The 19072-nt window shown below is 39.0% G+C and overlaps 3 protein-coding genes across 3 annotated transcripts; 2 read left to right on the top strand and 1 right to left on the bottom strand.

Moving 5' to 3' along the window:
- Nucleotides 1–818: 818 nt before the first annotated feature.
- On the bottom strand, nucleotides 819–5622 carry armh1 (armadillo like helical domain containing 1; the record flags this gene model as incomplete). The annotated part of the gene is made up of 11 exons (XM_083910953.1): nucleotides 819–841; nucleotides 934–1015; nucleotides 1118–1195; nucleotides 1271–1400; nucleotides 1608–1689; nucleotides 1807–1923; nucleotides 2965–3049; nucleotides 3213–3409; nucleotides 3649–3815; nucleotides 3915–3983; nucleotides 5417–5622. 11 exons carry the CDS (start codon nucleotides 5620–5622, stop codon nucleotides 819–821), a joined length of 1236 nt encoding a protein of 411 aa, XP_083767079.1.
- A 1493-nt stretch (nucleotides 5623–7115) lies between these two features.
- LOC310945012 (galectin-3-binding protein B-like) lies at nucleotides 7116–10884 on the top strand (the record flags this gene model as incomplete). The annotated part of the gene is made up of 4 exons (XM_083910952.1): nucleotides 7116–7131; nucleotides 8831–9022; nucleotides 9466–9736; nucleotides 9852–10884. 4 exons carry the CDS (start codon nucleotides 7116–7118, stop codon nucleotides 10882–10884), a joined length of 1512 nt encoding a protein of 503 aa, XP_083767078.1.
- A 505-nt stretch (nucleotides 10885–11389) lies between these two features.
- LOC310966704 (galectin-3-binding protein B-like) lies at nucleotides 11390–16497 on the top strand. The gene is made up of 6 exons (XM_083940530.1): nucleotides 11390–11459; nucleotides 11896–11971; nucleotides 13649–13840; nucleotides 14011–14142; nucleotides 14266–14536; nucleotides 14649–16497. The coding sequence occupies exons 2-6, from the start codon at nucleotides 11911–11913 to the stop codon at nucleotides 15679–15681; spliced, it is 1689 nt and encodes a 562-aa protein (XP_083796656.1). The 5' UTR covers nucleotides 11390–11459; nucleotides 11896–11910; the 3' UTR covers nucleotides 15682–16497.
- Nucleotides 16498–19072: the final 2575 nt, after the last annotated feature.

The following is a 19072-nucleotide window of genomic DNA, read 5'->3' as shown; positions in this document are numbered from 1 at the left end:
AAGCAAACTAATAAGAATTCAAATTAAAAAATAATAATAATAAAATAAAACTATTAAAGTTGGATATAGGTGATTAAAAAGTGAATTTTTTCTCAAAGTGTTCAGGAGATATGACATTATTTGTAATATAAACTGTACGGGACATCAAAATAATGAAAAAATAACTTTTCTCAGCTTGTTCCAGAGATGTTCTGTACCAAATGTGGCAATGATTGCTCATTTTTTGTAAGAAAGGTAGCAAAAATCAAAAGATAGAGGCCAAAGTGTAGTTAACTGTTATCCGGCTGTTAACGTAACACCCTAACGCTCCATTGAAACATTGAAAACAGACACAACGGCTGAACATGTGAACAATTACGATCCTCTCTTTCGTCAGTTAGACATCTTATTCATCGATAAGAAAGAGGTAAAATGACAATTACTTTGTTTTTTTAAAACTCAGATCTGTTCAAACAACAGGGAACACGGCACTGCTGCGTTGTAGAAATACGAGGCTTGGACCAGTTTGGACCCGGTAATCTTTTTTTGAAAGGGCGTTACGTCCATAGACTGTAGCCAGATAGCGGCACCATAGGACCAAATTCAACACAGCACATCATTGGATCTATACACCTGCCAAGTGTGAAGTAGATCAGATGATATGCGAATTTCCCACACACACACACACACACACACACACACGCACGCACGCACACACACACACACACACACACACACACACACACAATGCGCACACACACACACACACACACACACACACACACACACACGCAGATGCCTTGCACTAAAGTTAGATGATTTGTTCCTCTTGTCAGTCTTCAGAGTTGGTCACCATCCAAAACTGAAATAAAAAGAATAACTAAATAAAACAAAACACATACTCTCACATGGAGTAGGAAAAATACAAAAACATGAACCAGTAACAATCATTACCTTCAGTTATGTTGACCTTGTTAGTCAGCAGGATTTCTGCTTGTGTTTCATCCATATTCATGTACAAAGTGTCGGCTTGGTGCTGTAGAAAGAGATTGAATCTCTTAGTACCGCCATCTAGCAGCTTCTACATTGACCTGTTAACTGACGCTATTATAGCGTTTAGTGAGTTATTAAGGCTTACCATAAAGGCTGCAAACAGCGTGCTGCCAATGCCTCTCTGCACATGCTCCTCAATAGCTGGGTATGAGCGGACAAAGTGCTGGGCAGAGATGAAAGTATTAATGTGTGTGTGTGTGTGTGCATGCGTATGTAAGGTATGTGTGTGTTTACGTACCTCCAAGGCCAGACTGGCTTGTATTTGGGCATCAGCGTGTTCTCTGTTGCCCATAGCGTACAGCAGATTTTGGATCACTCCGAGAGAGAGAAGATGACGAGAAACCTCTTGACTGCCTTCGGCCAAAAAGCTTCGACGCATTAAACACCATAAAAATATATCCTCTATACTGTATGACAACAGCTAAAACTATGAGATCATTAAAGCAATACGCCCATAATATCAATGCAATATATAACACTGATATGCTAGAAAGCAAACATTTTCTGACAATGTATGTTGTGTAATAAAACATTGATTGCATTATGTCTAGTTATACTGGATTAATATTCCATACCGGATAGTTTTAGCTGCAGCAGCTTGTTGCACAAACACAGGCAGAGATCCAGTCATCTTGATCATCTCAGACTCGGATGGGACTGTATGAATCAACAAAATATAATATGGTATAAAAGGGTCACCATACTGTTTCAGTCTTTGGGAGAAAAATACTACACTCTATAAAACAACACACTTAAAAGAAACCAAAGTTTCACCTTCCATATTCTGGTGCTTCAGCACTTCTTCCTTAGCAGGCCTCAGCAGTGTCACCAGTCCACTGAGCAGCACCGGTTTCACATCACAACACCTCAGGTCGAGGATCAGATTCATAGCTGCCAGAGAAATACACAGACAGTTCAAATGATGAATCCACTAGCCTGTGTGGCTGTGGATTCATCATTTGAACTGCCATTCCAAAGTAAGGATGAATTACTGAACAGGACCCATGGGGTCAGGGACCCTGACTCACAAAATGTTGCTGAAAAAAAAACGCACACAAAACAATGAAATATAATACACTAAATGACCACAAACATACACAAAACTACGGCAAACAACGTCAAAGTACTACAAAGAAACACAAAATGACTACAGAGATGCAAAACGACCACAAGGAGATGCTAAATGACAAAAGATACACACACAATCAAATACATACGCACAAACACTACAAAAGATCCAAGATCACTACAAAAACATGCAAAATAACTAAAAATAGACCTCAATAGGATCACAAGAGGTCCAAAACGACTGAAAAAAGGTGTTAAATTGACCACAAAGAGACACAAAAAGAAAACATAGAACTGAAAAATATGTCAAATTCAATTTAATTCAAAAAACTTTATTTGTCCCCGGGGGGCAATTCAGGGCACACAGGGCAGCAAATAACGACAGTGCAACTATACAAAAACATTTTAACCTATCAACAAGAATAAAGTGTAAAAGAAGAATAAGTGTCAGTATGTTAGTGTGTTAGTACAGGTTAGAATCCAGTCACAGAGTTAGATACGAAGAACAGCAGAGAGGAAAGGGTCTAGATGTTAGTACAAGTTAAACACACACAAGTCACAGTTAGATACATAGAACATCGTCGGTGTGAGATGTAGGACTTCAAAGAGCCCAAAAATGACTACAAAAACATGCAAAATGACTAAAAATAGATGCAAAACAATCATAAAGATGCAAAATGACTGACTAAAAGTAGACTCTTGGTTTGAGTTTGGCTGTCTCGTTCCTTGTGACATATCTGTGAGGGGCCTATTGTCTCAAAATCTGTCCATGTTTTAAGTATGTTTTAGCATACAAAACAAAAACTGAATCAGCCACGGCAAATGTCTACCAGCATGTAGTTTTAAAACATTTTCTCAGCTTACCTTCATCCTGAACCTCCAAATGCAGCGACCTGAGCATATTCAGCAGAGGTTCTACAATGCTGTGATGGGCAGTTTCCATTTTGGACTGTGAGAGAGGAACGTGGGAGAACAATGTCTTAAATATATCACATTTATTCATAAGGTCCATTGCGTGAAATAGTAAAGATGAGGGCAAAAGCATGCTCTGAGAATGATGGACGTACATGCTTGCATTAATATATGGCTTAGGGCGTATTTTCATACTTTACCTGCACAATATGTAAAGTGTGCAGGACCAGCTGCTGGGATTTGGGAGAGGTACAAGTCATGAGAGCAATCAGACCTTTGTAGATCTGGTTTTGATATTTGGGGTTTCCATGCGACAGGGATTCCAGGAGGGCCCGTGCTGTCTCTTGGGTTTTTTCTGTGTTTGACTTAGCTAGGCACTCTGCTATGGCTTTCACACCTGCAAGTATGTAAAAAAAAAAAAAAAGACAAGGCAACGCTGACATGGCTCTTACAGTTGCTGCTCAAATTATCCAAATGGTAAAAGGAAAATACTTGAACACATCAAGATGTAACCGATAAACCTGAGAGAAAAAGCAGCTTATCTGCCAGGTCTGAAACAGTGCTAAAATAAACAGCTACTAACATATCTGTGTGTGCGTTTGTATGTATTTCAGGACAGTTCTTTAGCAAATTTACCATGGCTTTCACAAATAACCTCTTTGAACATGCGACCAGCATTTGAGATGGTGAGCAGAAGACGGAGGGCCTCAGCCTTCTCGTCCTCTTTGCTCTGAGTGTGGCTCAAGATGTTGAGGAGCGTGAGAACACCTCCATCCTCCAGGAACTCTATCAGGTACTGATCACTGAGGAAAGTGAGAAAAGTGGGTAAAAAAACAAACTACATAATGAGTCACAGGCTGCAGTAGTTTACAGATTGTGATGCAATGTTTCATCTCACTCACTGGCCTGATGCAGAGAGAAAAATCCCAATTGCTTTAAGCTGCAGGTCCAAGAATGTCCCAAACATGTATCTGAATATTCTGTTAAGGACCAGGATTCAGTTGAGTGCAATCCAGAACAGGAACCAGGAGTAGACCTGTTAGGACTCAAACTAACTCAAATAACTTGAGATGAGGTCAGCCACTAATGTGCGCATATAGGTTATGTATGAAGGATATAAGGAATAAATACATAAATAAATGCATGAAAAATGGGACCTCCTACCTTATTAACATATGGACACATACATAAATGTAGGTGAGCAAAAATGTAGCATTCATTTTTTATCTATTCATACATTTATTTATGCATTTATTAATTATTTTATTGATTGATTAATTTATACATTATTTTTTTTTGCATTTATTAATTATTTCATTGATTGATTGATTTATACATTTCTTTATGCATTTATTAATTATTTTATTGATTGATTAATTTATACATTCATTTATGCATTTATAAATTATTTTATTGATTGATACATTTATTTATGCATTTATTGATTGATACATTTATTTATGCATTTATTGATTGATACATTTATTTATGCATTTATTGATTGATTAATTTATACATTCATTTATGCATTTATTAATTATTTTATTGATTGATACATTTATTTATGCATTTATTGATTGATTGATTCATACATTTCTTTATGCATTTACTAATTATTTTATTGATTATACATTTATTTATGCATTTATTTCTGTATTTATTTATGCCTGTATTTATTTATACATTTATTTGGTGATAGTCATGTTTGAGTCCTCCATACATTAACACACACATATATATATATTAACATAACACAGAAATACATAAATAAATGAATGTACTTGGGCAAACGAAATAAATGTAAAGCATTTATTTTTTTATTCATTCTTTTATTTATTTATACATCCCTGTATGCATTTATTTATATATTCATGTATCTATTTATTTATTTATTTATTCTTTTAAGTATTTATTTATACATTTATTAATTCATTTATCCCAGCATTTATTCATTCCTGTATTTATTTATACCTTTATTTATTTATTGAGACTCAAGTCATGTTTAGATCTCCATACTGTGCAGTAATGCACATTAGGAAAAAAGTAAAGCAATATAAAAAAATATTGACATGTGGTAGTTCATTCAACCAGCTCCCCTTCCATAGGACTTGTCACTCTGTCACTGTTGAAAGCTTATGTTCCTTAATTGCACACAAAGCTAACAGCACCGGTGCATTAAACATACAGTACAGTGCACAGAATAAATACACAAACCTGCTTTAATTTGCGTATTAATTAGTATAAAACGTGTGTATAATAATGAAAGAATATCTATGAAATTTAGGTGATACCGTATGCATTTTTAGGTCGTACATTTTATTGAATATGTTGTTTGTGTGTAGGTTTTTATACTGTTACGCAGGCGCCTAAATTAAATTATATTAGAAGTGTGTGGAAAGGATACGTGAGTCTCATCCAGGTGGTGAGTCGAGCCAGAAAGAGGCTGGAAACCTGTGCAAACTCCAGCTCCAGCTCATAGCACGTTTTCCCCGTGTTTTGGCTGAGGAAAGTGTTCAGCATGCGGCTGCGGACGGTCCTGTCCCCACGGTCCCACTCCCGGAGGAAACCGAGCACTTTCCCAATGTTCGCTTGTTCTTCCGGTGTTGACATCGTGTCTGTCCTCCTTGTTCTCACCTTTACGAATATAAGTTGTTCTTTAGAGCCAGAAAGAGCCTTTTAGCTGCTCTACAAACGGTGTATTGTAAAGATATAATACACTTAATGACTGTTTTTCTCTAAAAAATAAAAAGTTATTTTTCTTTAGGTTGATTTGCTCCACTAGCTAACGTTAGCTTACTTCGTTTGTAGCAACGAGTTTGCGGTTGCTAAGCAACGCCTACACCATCTCAGCTCTAGTGTGAAAAACAAAACACTGACCAGGACAGGTATATGTTTACTTTAAAGCTTATTTAATGTATGCTATATTATTGGAGACTAAGAAGTGTCCCTTGTGTAAAATAGAAAGTATAAAACAATGTATTTACAAAAAAGTATTTCACCAAATCTAAGTTCACCCCCTTTAAAGAAGTAGCAGACATTTTACCTACAGTAGCTCGATCTTAATGTAGCCTTTTATATGTTTTAAAAGAAAGTTTTATTGGCTTAAATATAGAGAAAAAAATATTCACCTTCTCTCGTGTCAATATATTATATTTTATGTGGATAATTCATAGATGGATAGATAGTTATATTTTATCCCACTTGCTTTTCAGTTACACATTATCAAAAAAAGTAAATTTCATGTGTTAGCCTCTATGCTTTTATGCTTTTATGTTTTAGTCCCTCGTTTTTAGCCTCCATATTTTAACCCTTTACTGTTTTAGGCAACAGTTTTTAATCTCCAGTGTTTCCTCAGGGGGCCTGCCAGTTTGGGAGTTGTCTCTGATCTGGCCGCGGTGCTGTCCCGTGGACAGTTCCGGCCCGGGCGGCTAGAGGGCTCTGCACCTTGGTGCGGAGGCTCCTGTCTGCCTGGGTTGGGGTGGTCTCTGTGGCGGTGCTCCCTGTGACCTTGGACTGGGATCTCTCCTGGTGTGGTTGGCCCTCCCAAAAGGTAGCTTCCTCTAGACTCCTCTGTACCTCAGGTCTCGCTGCCCGGCCATGTCTCTGTAGTGACAGTTAGTGTTGGTGTAGGTGTGAGTCTGTGTATCTGTGTGTCTGCATGGCTGTGTGTGTTTATGTTAATGTGTGAATGAACGTATATACATTTGTGTGTGTCTTTGTGCATGACTGTGGGAAGGTTGGGTTCTTTTAACTTTCTTCTCCTGATTTTATTTGATGTTTCTCTTTTCCTGTACATTTCTGTGAGGCACTTTGCGATACTTTTCTGTATGAAAGGTTGATTTGATTTGATTTGATTATCAACATGATGAAGCCATCAATGTAGCACACTAATATAAGATGTCACTGCAATCATGTGTTATCCCAAAGAGAGATAACAGTGACAAAGAAGAGTACCATTTAATGTCAACGGGTCGATTACACCTGAGGAGGTATAAAAAAAGGCCCTGCAGCCTCCTAAGATCTTTTTGACATTCATTTTTGTTTTACTATTTAGTGTTGTATAGAGTAACAATAACACTTTTTAAAGTCTGCTCTACTGTAGCATGAGTAGGGAACAAAGTAAGGGAGGCTATAGTCACTGTGTGGTGTGACTGTGTGTGAGAACTTTCTTGTTGTTCTGTTGATGGGGTGCTTTTTATTCCTCCGTGTTTCTCCATTCAGGCTGGTATCCACATCCATTGACCAGCCAACGATGTAGTCTTATACTGTTTTATTTTCATTTATTGCATAATAATGTGACTTTTAAAGATCAAATGATGTCTTGTATTTACTGTTTTCACTTGGTGAAAGTGGTGGGGTGGCAGTAGCTCAGTCCATAGGTGACTTGGCTTGGCTGGGAACCGCAGGGTTGCTGGTTCAAGTCCCTGTGTGGATCATGTATGGAGCGTGGACTGGTGGCTGGAGAGGTGCCAGTTCATCTCCTGGGCACTGCCGAGGTGCTGTTGAGCAAGGTACCGAACCCCCAACTGCTTGGGGCGCTGGTCACTGGGAGCCCCCTCGCTCTAACAACTCTCCTTAATTGCATGTATAGGTATGTGTGTATTTCGGGCCTGTGTGTGTGTGTGTGTAACATGATTAATAATAAGAGTGATTCAATAAAAAATTCAACTTCCCTGTTGTGGAATAAATAAAGTAATTCTTCTTCATATATGATATGTGAACATTTCATGACACTATAAAACAAAATTATTATTATTATTATGTTGCACATTCTTGAATATTGCATGTGTGGTAGACATCTGAAATTTTAAAAACTGGCCATTGCTGGAATAAAATGTGGCATCAGATTTCAACTCTTTTCTGGAAAACACCCCCTTAGTGGGCGTGGTGATTGCTGAAATAACTGCATACAATTTGTGAAATTCTGCTCAGTTTCACCGTTTATTTCTTCAATGAGTGGCGCTTCTTCTATTCACTTGGGGTTCTGGTAAGTTCATTCCTATTTTTAGCAGGGACAATGTTTAGGCAGGTATCACATTTTATTTTGTGACATTTTATCATTTCCGTCCCAACTATGCTCAGCAAAATTGTGTTGCATGTGTTTAAATGACAGTATATGTAAGAAAATGCCTCTAAGTCTACAGAACACATATTCCTACCTCTTGAAAACCAATTAGCACTGCTACAAAGACTTTGTTACTTATTGCTCTCTTGGTGATCTTGTTTAATCCTAGAATGGGCTATAAATAAAAGTGACAGGAAACTAAGAGGCTGGACAAACAAGCTCCGGGTGAAAAGAGGCTAAATTAAATGGTCACTCTTTGACAAATGTTCTTAATATAGAATAAAAAAACGTTTTGTTTATACAGAAACTCAGTTCTGTCCTTTGATTTACTTCTCTCCCCAGCACACTGCAATCAAAATGAAGGAAACCACTGTTTTATTATTGTCTATACTTTTCCTGAGTGTCAGCTTGTGTGCTGGTGAGTATCTCTGTTGGCCCGTTTGTTTGTGTTTAAGCACATTTTTACTTTAAATGAGAACTAAAAAGCAATAGCCAGCAAACACTGGATCTATCAACTGTCAGCCAGTGTGAAGTAATCTGGTCTCGTTCCATTAATGAAAGTAGAGGAAAAACAACAGATCCATTAGTCTTGTAACGTTAATTAAACATTGACAGTATTCATGGGATAAAACATACATTTCTTTTATAAGAAAGACCAGAATTATCATCGGAGCTCATGGTTTTCCTGTGTAAATTACTTCTTTGTCATCTTTTTGTCTTTGAGTAACCATCAACATGACGTTTGTTTTGTAGGTCAGGAGGAAGGTTTTATTAGGCTGGCTGGTGGTCAAGATGACTCAGAGGGTCGTGTGGAGATCTTTCATGATGGAGTCTGGGGGACTGTGTGCGGTGATAACTGGGACATGGACGATGCTCAGGTTGTTTGTCGCCAGCTCCATTTCCCCGGTGCCGTAGAAGCTCTAGTTGCATCTGCATTTGGCAACGGTAATGAAGCTCAATTTGACTATGACTCTCTGACACAGAGGGGTGCAATCAACATGTGCCAAACAATAAAATGTGTCATTTTAAACAATATTCGGCACAAATGGCTAAATTGTCACTGTCTGTTTTTATTCTGTGATTGATTTTAGGGGATGGTAACATCTGGATGGATGATGTAGACTGTAGTGGGTCAGAGATGAAGCTTCTCCAATGTCCATTTCATGGGTGGGGGATCCATAGCTGTGGTCACCACTGTCAATTTCATATATGGGGAGCTCATAACTGTGGTCCTGGTGGAGATACTGCTGGTGTTAGATGTGAAAAGGGTAAGGCAACCAATGTTTAGGCAAAAAGTGTAAATCAATGGATAAATAAAGTAAAAAAAAGTAAGGTGCTAATTTTTCTTCACAACAAAATCTCTCACTGTGCTTATTGATCTCCGTCAGAGCCAGAAGTGATCCGCAGGGATCTAAACCAAGAGTATGATCTGGACCAAAAGACAACTCTCTCTAATCAGCTGGGGGAGCTGTTTGACAGTGGATGTGACTGTGACATCAACATTACAGTGTTGGTGCACAACAACACCTATGAGACAATCTGTGCTCACAGGGTCATCCTTTCTCTGAACTCATTCCTCAAAACGCCACAGCCAGACGTCCAGAGCCTCATCATTGATGCCTCCTCTAACTGCAGTCAGCACGCCAACAGCTTTGTCAGGTAAAAGCATACTTGTGACCGCCTCCTGCTTTGTCATGTAAACCTGAACGAATCACTTTCACAATGTATGCAATTAGCTGAGGCTTGATCATTTTGTTTTTTTTATATATTTCAGATACGTCTACACAAGAAAGATTAACCTCACACGATCCTCTGCACATTGCATTCTCAAGATGGCATTCGACTGGGGTCTGACAGAAGTTCATGATGAGGCTGCAAATCTTTTCAGGCTGTTTCTTCCAGAGGATCCAACTTTCCAGAGTCAGAACTCTTTCTATGAGTATGCAGTTCATACCGGGGATGAGGCCCTACAGGAAGTTTGTCTTCGCTACCTTGCGTGGAACTGTGAGGCGCTGATCCATTCTCCTTCCTGGACAAATCTTCCGTACGGTCTAGTCAAAGCTCTTCTGTCTCGCTCAGACCTCGTGGTGGGTAATGAAACCGTCCTCTTGAAAGGACTGGAGAGATGGGCGGCAGCCCAAGAAAACATAAATCTAACTATTCCTGAGGTCCTTCTGAAGCTCATCCGCTTCCCAATGATACCAGCTGAGGACTTATATACACTTGACAGCTCTCAGTACCAAGACGGCAAGTTGCAGGGGTTTCAGTTCAATGCTCTGCCCTTCACAACATTGCTCAGTGACCTAAAGACAGAACAAGATGTCTACACATCCAGGGTTTACACTGATACACCGTGGAGCTTTACCCTCAGCTACCACATCGTTAAGGTTTACAAGGATTTTGGGTTCTACAGGCTTCGCGGTGAGCGCATCAATAGTCTGACATCAGATTTCAAAACACCGGTTCAAAACAGTGCCTATTTTTCTTTTCACAACATGCGCTGGAAAACAAGGGTATACATCAGTGATGCAGATTGCTCGAGTGAAGGTTTGACCTGCCCGTCTTTGCCAGCTGTTAGTTTGAAGGTTGAGGAAATGAACAATGATTTACCCAGTGAGACGAAGGGACGTATTCGTTACAACAACAGGCTTGTTGTTATGTGTGAAGGCAGTTATGTGTTCCACGTTCACGAATTTAATGAAGAGAATCTTGTATTTATACCAAGTAGTGCAAAACAAGTCTATCCATGCCACTCAAACCTGTTCTCATACCAGGTGGTGATTCGCCCTCAGTACTCTACAGATTAGTTTCTGATCCTCTGGGACCTCAGCAGAAAAAATACGGACAAGGGAGGGTGTGAATGATAACTTTCTTCTTGTTCTGTTGATGGGGTGCTTTCATTCCTCCATGTTTCTCCATCCAGGCTTGTATCCACATCCATTACATCCGTCTGAAGACCATTGACCTGTGTTTTCGGTTGTGAAGAGTCTATAATAAGCCGCCAGTGTAGTCTTATACTGTTTTATTTTCATTTATTGCACAATAATCTGACTTTTAAAGATCAAATTCTGTCTTTCTGGTGCTTTCACTTCCGTGGGTATTAGTGATTAATAACAAAATATGTAAACCTTTCAATACACTATAAAGCCAAATCATACTTCACTTTTGTTGCACATACATACGTTAATGGTGGTAGAAATTTGAACTTTTAAAAACTGGCCATGTTGGAATAAAATGTGGCATCAGCTTTCAACTTTTTTCTGGGAAACACCCCCGTAGTGGGCGTGGTGATTCCTGGAAAACAACTGCAGAGAATTTGTTACATTCTGCGCAGAGTTTCACTGCATTTGTTTGTTCAATTCACTTGAACTTTTGGGTTCTGGTAAGTTAATTTTCATTTTTAGCAAGAAAAATGTTTAGGCTGGTATCACATGTTATTTTGTGACATTTTGTCATTATGGTGCATCATTTCTGTCACACCATAGATGCTCAGCAAAATTGTGTTGCATGTGTTTGAATGACAGTATATGTAAGAAAATGCCTCTAAGTCTACAGAACACATATTCCTATTTCTTGAAAACCAACCAGAACTGCTACAGAGACTTTGTTACTTATTGCTCTCTTGGTTATCTTGTTTAATCCTAAAATGGGCTATAAAATAAAAATGTCATGAAACTAAGAGGCTGGACAAACTAGCTCTGGGTGAAAAGAGGCTGAAGTGAATGGTCACTCTTTGACAAATGTTCTTAACATAGAATAAAAAAATGTTTGTTTATACAGAAACTCAGTTCTGTCCTTTGATTTACTTCTCTCCCCAGCACACTGCAATCAAAATGAAGGAAACTACTGTTTTATTATTGTCTATACTTTTCCTGAGTGTCAGCTTGTCTGCTGGTGAGTAAACTGTTGTTATCCTGGGAAGGTGGAATCCAATGTTGACCTGTTTTAAAAAAAAAAAAAGAAATATAATTAAGCACATTTGACTTTAACAGAGAACAAAAAAAAGCATTGTACTTGACGGGAATAATGTTGGAAACCCAAATCACTGACAATTATAAGAAATGTAATTTTTTTTCCTACTCTTTATATTTGAATGTCACAATAATTGACACACAGCTGTAACAGGCAGTGACAAACAAGGTATACTTGTGCAACAGTATGACAGTGACCCTAAAAGACCCATGCCCACACACAAACCAACCCGAACCAGGTCAGACCGCAACGAACGACACACACACGCACACACACACACACACACACACACACACACACACGCACACACGCATACACACACACACACACACACACACACGCACACACGCACACACACACACACACACACACACACACACACACACATACATACACAAACACACACACACACACACACACAGTAAAGTAGGTCCTCTCTGAGTCCAGAGATAAGTTGAGAGAGTTAAAAAGTTCCAGGAAAGGGTTCCATGTATCTAGAAATGTCTTGGTCGAGCCTTTGAGTGAAAAACAAAGTTTTTCAGGCTTTGTATTCTAAAGCACCTGCTTGATCCGGGGGGCAGGCGAGCCTCCAGTTGAGCAGGATCAGTCTCCGGGCTAACAAGGTTGTAAAAGCCAGGGCCCGCTTCAATGCAACAGAGAGGTTGGTGTCAGGGGGAGTGTTAAAAATGGCTGACAATGGATTGGGAGGAATAGTCTCGCAATAGACTCTGCTTATTGTGTCAAAAGCACTCCTCTTAGGCCATGACGGGCACATATGGAGGAGGAATGGACCATATCCAAAGCAGAGTCCTGTTGCTAGTCTATTAATTTCATATTCAGATCGTCCACCCAAGCACTTTTTAATAAGGTGAGAGATTTCACGGAGGCTGATGCTAAAAAGTAACATAATACAGCTTTTTGGATTTTAGCCGGTTTGTTACGGCATAAAAATGTTTATATTGTCCATCCTAATTTATCAGAAAAAGATTTAGAGATGAGTATAGGGATGTGCTGGAAAAGAAAAAGGGAATTTGGGTATAGGACAATCGTCTTGACCAGATTTCTCAGGTCCTGCAAGGGATAGTGGTAAAACTGACCAATGATCAAAATCTCTTTCAGCTTTCTCAACCAGAGGCAGAAAGTCTGTGCGAAACCTATCAGACATAGATGTTGTGATAAAAAAACGAAACACAGATATAGCAAAACCTGTTTTCTTCCCGCTTGAATGAAGCTAATTAATGAGGGAGCTTCTTAGCTATCCAGTGTATTTTAACTAAAATAGTATAGGCTGCTTTTAAATCCCATCCATTCTGAATTTTGCGGTAGCAGATAAAAATTGGATTTTTAACTGTCAACCGGTATGAAGTAATCTGGCCTTGTTTCATAAATGAAAGTGAGGAAATACATAGTTCAACCAGGCAGAAATACATAAATCTTGTAATGTTAATTAAACATCGACAGTATTTATGGGATAAAACATACATTTCTTTTATAAGAAAGACCAGAATTATCATCCGAGCTCATGGTTTTCCTGTGTAAATTACTTCTTTGTCATCTTTTTGTTTTTGAGAAACCATCAACATGACATTTGTTTTGTAGGTCAGGAGGAAGGTTTGATTAGGCTGGCTGGTGGTCAAGATGACTCAGAGGGTCGTGTGGAGATCTTTCATGATGGAGTCTGGGGGACTGTGTGTGGTGATAACTGGGACAGGGACGATGCTCAGGTTGTTTGTCGCCAGCTCCATTTCCCCGGTGCCGTAGAAGCTCTAGTTGCATCTGCATTTGGCAACGGTAATGAAGCTCAATTTGACTATGACTCTCTGACACAGAGGGGTGCAATCAACATGTGCCAAACAATAAAATGTCAACATTTGGGAAACGTGTCATTTTGTACAATATTTGCTGCAACAAGCTATATTGTCATTGTCACTGTTATTATTCTGTGATTGATTTTGTGTTAGGGGTTGGTAACATCTGGATGGATGATGTAGCCTGTAGTGGGGCAGAGATGAAGCTTCTCCAATGTCCAACTCCTGGGTGGGGGATCCATAACTGTGGTCATGCTGAAGATGCTGGTGTCAGATGCGAAAAGAGTAAGGCAGCTGATAATTGAGCAAAAAGTGTGAATCTTCAATGGATAAATAAAGTAAAAAAAAGTAAGGTGCTAATTTTTCTACACAATAAAATCCCTCACTGTGCTTATTGATCTCCGTCAGAGCCAGAAGTGATCCGCAGGGATCTAAACCAAGAGTATGATCTGGACCAAAAGACAACTCTCTCTAATCAGCTGGGGGAGCTGTTTGACAGTGGACGTGACTGTGACGTCAACATTACAGTGTTGGTGCACAACAACACCTTTGAGACAATCTGTGCTCACAGGGTCATCCTTTCTCTGAACTCATTCCTCAAAACGCCACAGCCAGACGTCCAGAGCCTCATCATTGATGCCTCCTCTAACTGCAGTCAGCACGCCAACAGCTTTGTCAGGTAAAAGCTGATTGTGACCGCCTCCTGCTTTGTCATGTAAACCTGAACCAATCACTTTCACTTGTATGCAATTAGCTGAGGCTTGATCATTTTGTTTTATTTTTTATTTCAGATACGTCTACACAAGAAAGATTAAACTCACACGATCCTCTGCACATTGCATTCTCAAGATGGCATTCGACTGGGGTCTGACAGAAGTTCATGATGAGGCTGCAAATCTTTTCAGGCTGTTTCTTCCAGAGGATCCCACTTTCCAGAGTCAGAACTCTTTCTATGAGTATGCAGTTCATACCGGGGATGAGGCCCTACAGGAAGTTTGTCTTCGCTACCTTGCGTGGAACTGTGAGGCGCTGATCCATTCTCCAGCCTGGACAAATCTTCCGTACGGTCTAGTCAAAGCTCTTCTGTCTCGCTCTGACCTTGTGGTGGGTAATGAAACCGTCCTCTTGAAAGGACTGGAGAGATGGGCGGCAGCCCAAGAAAACATAAATCTATCTATTCCTGAGATCCTTCTGAAGCTCATCCGTTTCCCAATGATACCAGCTGAGGACTTATATACACTTGATAGCTCTCAGTACCAAGACGGCAAGTTGCAGGGGTTTCAGTTCAATGCTCTGCCCTTCACAACATTGCTCAGTGACCTAAAGACAGAACAAGATGTCTACACTTCCAGGGTTTACACTGATTCACCGTGGAGCTTTACCCTCAGCTACCACATCGTTAAGGTTTTCAAGGATTTTGGGTTCTACAGGCTTCGAGGTGAGCGCATCAATAGTCTGACATCAGATTTCAAAACACCGGTTCAAAACAGTGCCTATTTTTCTTTTCACAACATGCGCTGGAAAACAAGGGTATACATCAGTGATGCAGATTGCTCGAGTGAAGGTTTGACCTGCCCGTCTTTGCCAGCTGTTAGTTTGAAGGTTGAGGAAATGAACAATGATTTACCCAGTGAGACGAAGGGACGTATTCGTTACAACAACAGGCTTGTTGTTGTGTGTGAAGGCAGTTATGTGTTCCACGTTCACGAATTTAATGAAGAGAATCTTGTATTTATACCAAGTAGTGCAAAACAAGTCTATCCATGCCACTCAAACCTGTTCTCATACCAGGTGGTGATTCGCCCTCAGTACTCTACAGATTAGTTTCTGATCCTCTGGGACCTCAGCAGAAAAAATTATGGACAAAGGTTATTTACAAACATCATGTAATCTGATATTCAAGACCATAGAAATCGAATGAAAGTAATACGGATATTGAAATATTTGGTCATTCTACTAGTTCAAAAGAAAATGGCGCTCAGCACTGTGAGTTGACCAAAGAAGCTGAATGTTAGCCCACCGACGGTCACAGTTCTCTGCAATGGCAACAGTACACATAAAAACGGCTGCCATTTTGAATATCCTGCTATGTTGATTTGAATGAGAATGTCCACTGTACACTCATTCTGTTTCTGTGTTCACAACACTCATTAATCTCCTAGTGTATCATAGCTGTACTGTGGGTCATTGACTAACTGAACAGCAGAGGGTCACAATCTATCTTGTGAAGAGCAAAAGTTCAACTCTGTCTCCCTGGATGACTGGAGAAGCAACAGCTGGCCTGATCAGATCCTTGCCTCCCACCCTCTAGAGACATCAAGGCCAGAGGAGTTAGATTACACGCAATACACACATACAAAAGAGACAGAGGGCTTTGAATGCTGACATGGTCAGACTGACTGTCCAAAATGTGCTGAATGTGTTTTCAGATATCTTCAGTGTAACTTAGGCCAGATTAGCTCGTGTTTATGGTCCAATAGTATTGTTGTAGAAGGGTAAAGAAGGGCCATATTTGGTTATTTCTCATATTGTGCATAAAGCATGAGTTAAATACTCCTCCAGGGCAGAGCAGAAACTTCAGAGATGGGGTGACATATACACAATGCTTTATAGTGGTTTACTTGTATTGCTTAATCCTGATTCTCCTCAATTGAGTGTCAATAAATGCTTCTATGTAGGTCAACAAAGTCTCCCGAACCTTCTTCAAGTCTCAAAACTCAAAGCTCAAACTTTAGGGCCTCAAATAGAAAATAGAATGATCTCTGCCAACATTACTGTCTCTGTTTCTATGCTAAACTGAAGATACTGCAAACAAAGACCTGAAGGACAGGGGTCACGGGTTGGAAAACTAACAAGAACCTGAAGAATAACACAAATATGGGTCAACTAGTGGGTTTCCAAAAAGGTGACTGGAGAAATAAAAACAGTCACCCAGTGATCCTATCAAAATGACGTAAACAAAATAATTTGACCGAACAGACAGAAACAAAAACATGAAGTGGATATCCCTGGACAGGGGGAAACAATAGAGAAAATCAATAACACACACTCAAAACTCACTCAAACACGGGGCCAGCTGAAATGGTTGTGGACACATACCACGCCTGAGCAAAGATCTGCAATTCCCTTTTATACTCCGTCTGACTAACTGCAGTCACCTGTGATCACCTGTGATCGAAACCTTCCGATGGGATCCATAACAATTGGTATCACATGAAACTAAGGAAACACTTTTTACCAACCATGTCATGCAAGCTTGTCGACAAGGGGGCTAAATAATGAAACTAATTATTGGTGGGGTCCCTTGACCTCTCACCTCAAGATTTACAATTTTTTTTTACTATTTCATCCTGATGTTAAAATTCATAAAATAGGAGCTAGTATCAAAGACAAGCAATGACATATAACATAATGTAAATAATGTTCACGTAAACATATTAAATGTGATAAGAACCGTGTGTCTAATCGTGCTTAAATGACCAATGCTTTATTGGCCATTTAAGCACAATTAGACACACGGTATATTTTCCATAGTTAAATAAAACTTTCAAAAAGCAACAGAAGAACACAAGGAAGCGCAATCCTCGTTGTTATTTTACCTCCATTTGGAAAGTAAACATAGTGGAAAAATAGTTATGGTGTGTTCAACACTTATGGGAGTTGATAATGAAAATATAGCTAGAGATCATTTGTTGGTCTATAGTGCCTATAAAAAGTTATTTTTCGTGGGTTTTTTTTGTTTAATTAATTAGTTTTACCACTAATAAACAGATAATATTATAATTGAGTGAAGTCTAATCTAGAGTAAACCAAAATACTTTGAAATACTGTATAATCTCGGCAATCTCAACAAAACCGTCACAATGTGAGTCACTAAATGCTACAGAAGGGAATCTACATCTTTCTTCATTGTGGCGATGAATTTTGGTAAAACTAGTACCTATATATCATCTCTTTTAAAAACACATCATGGAGAAACAACCTCCCCACACAAGACTTCTTTTGCATTTTACTTTTCCGAAAGTCACACTTTAGTCCACAGACGGGTCTTAAGCTTCAAAACTGAATGAATTTTAAACTATGTAAAATATTTCTAGTCCAAGCTGTCTGTTTACAAATGTTTTATGTGATTATTTAAATGTTTTCTATGTGCTTTAACATTAATTCTCTGTCTTGCTGTGTGTGGTGCCAGCTCTCTCTTGTTAAAGACATATTTGATCTCAAAGGAACAAACCTGGTTAAGAAAAGGCAACAAAAAAAGAAGCTTTTACATAAAGTTCCATAAAAGCTTATCTTTGACTCCCGTGGTATTCTGTATAGTTTATTCAACTGAAGAGGAGTGAAACAAAACAAGCATATCTCGAGAAATAGAGACATCCCAAAGTCGTGTACGCCTGGACAGCCTGGAACCGCTCAAAGTCGAAGTATGCAGGAAGGTCACGGTGACCCTGTAGGTCATCCATTTAAGAAATTTAAGACATGTTTCACCACAACAAGTTGGTATCCGATGTAGGCAGTATAATAATCATATAATTGATAAGGAATGTTATTTTACAAGAATGTAAAATTGTTGTTTAGCAGTACCATAATACATTGTGGTTCTAAGATAAGCATTTATAAGGTTGTGTCAGTACAAATACTGTATTTGTTTCTATATATTCTGAATTATTAAGAGCTATTCATGATACCAAGGGAGGACAGAACTCATTTTAAGGCCGACTGATACTGAATTTTAGAGGTGAAATTGGAAAACACATTCAAGGTGTGCTTTCATTTGCGGTACATTGGGTAATATGATTTTTTTTTTCAATTACCCCCAACCATTGTAACGCTTCTCGACTTCTTGCATTATAATTAATATTACAGTTTTGTCCTTATTAGTGAAAATATGTCTATTGTATAATTCATTAGTGCATGAATGTATCTTATATCAAAAGATGACTAGTGTATTTAAACTAGTCTGTGAGTCATGAAGGAAAATGTAATGATGTTAAAAAAGCCCCTGGTCTCACTTTCACAGTCAACATAAACATTTTAAATGTAACAGGAAGTTAACAAGGACCCAGGCTGTTGCCTAGCAATGGAAATCCATTAAAAGGTCAATCTGTCAAAAAGATGTTTGAGAGTAATATCAAGTGAATTTTCCTCTAAAATGCACTGGAGCAGAAGCATAAAGTGTCGTGTAAAAGTTCAGTAAATGTGGGTATTTACTTTC

This window comes from Echiichthys vipera, assembly GCF_963691815.1.
Source record: "Echiichthys vipera genome assembly, chromosome: 3".
Lineage (NCBI taxonomy): Eukaryota > Metazoa > Chordata > Actinopteri > Perciformes > Trachinidae > Echiichthys > Echiichthys vipera.
Note: the sequence above shows the minus strand (reverse complement) of the source record. Positions and strands in the feature narration are given on the sequence as shown.

Bases quoted from the DNA above. Each gene is read 5' to 3' on its own strand.
- LOC310966704 (XM_083940530.1), top strand. From the start codon at position 11,911: ATGAAGGAAACTACTGTTTTATTATTGTCTATACTTTTCCTGAGTGTC. The intron at 14,143-14,265 runs GTAAGGCAGCTG...GATCTCCGTCAG, and splicing joins TGGTGTCAGATGCGAAAAGA to AGCCAGAAGTGATCCGCAGG. The intron at 14,537-14,648 runs GTAAAAGCTGAT...TTTTTATTTCAG, and splicing joins CACGCCAACAGCTTTGTCAG to ATACGTCTACACAAGAAAGA.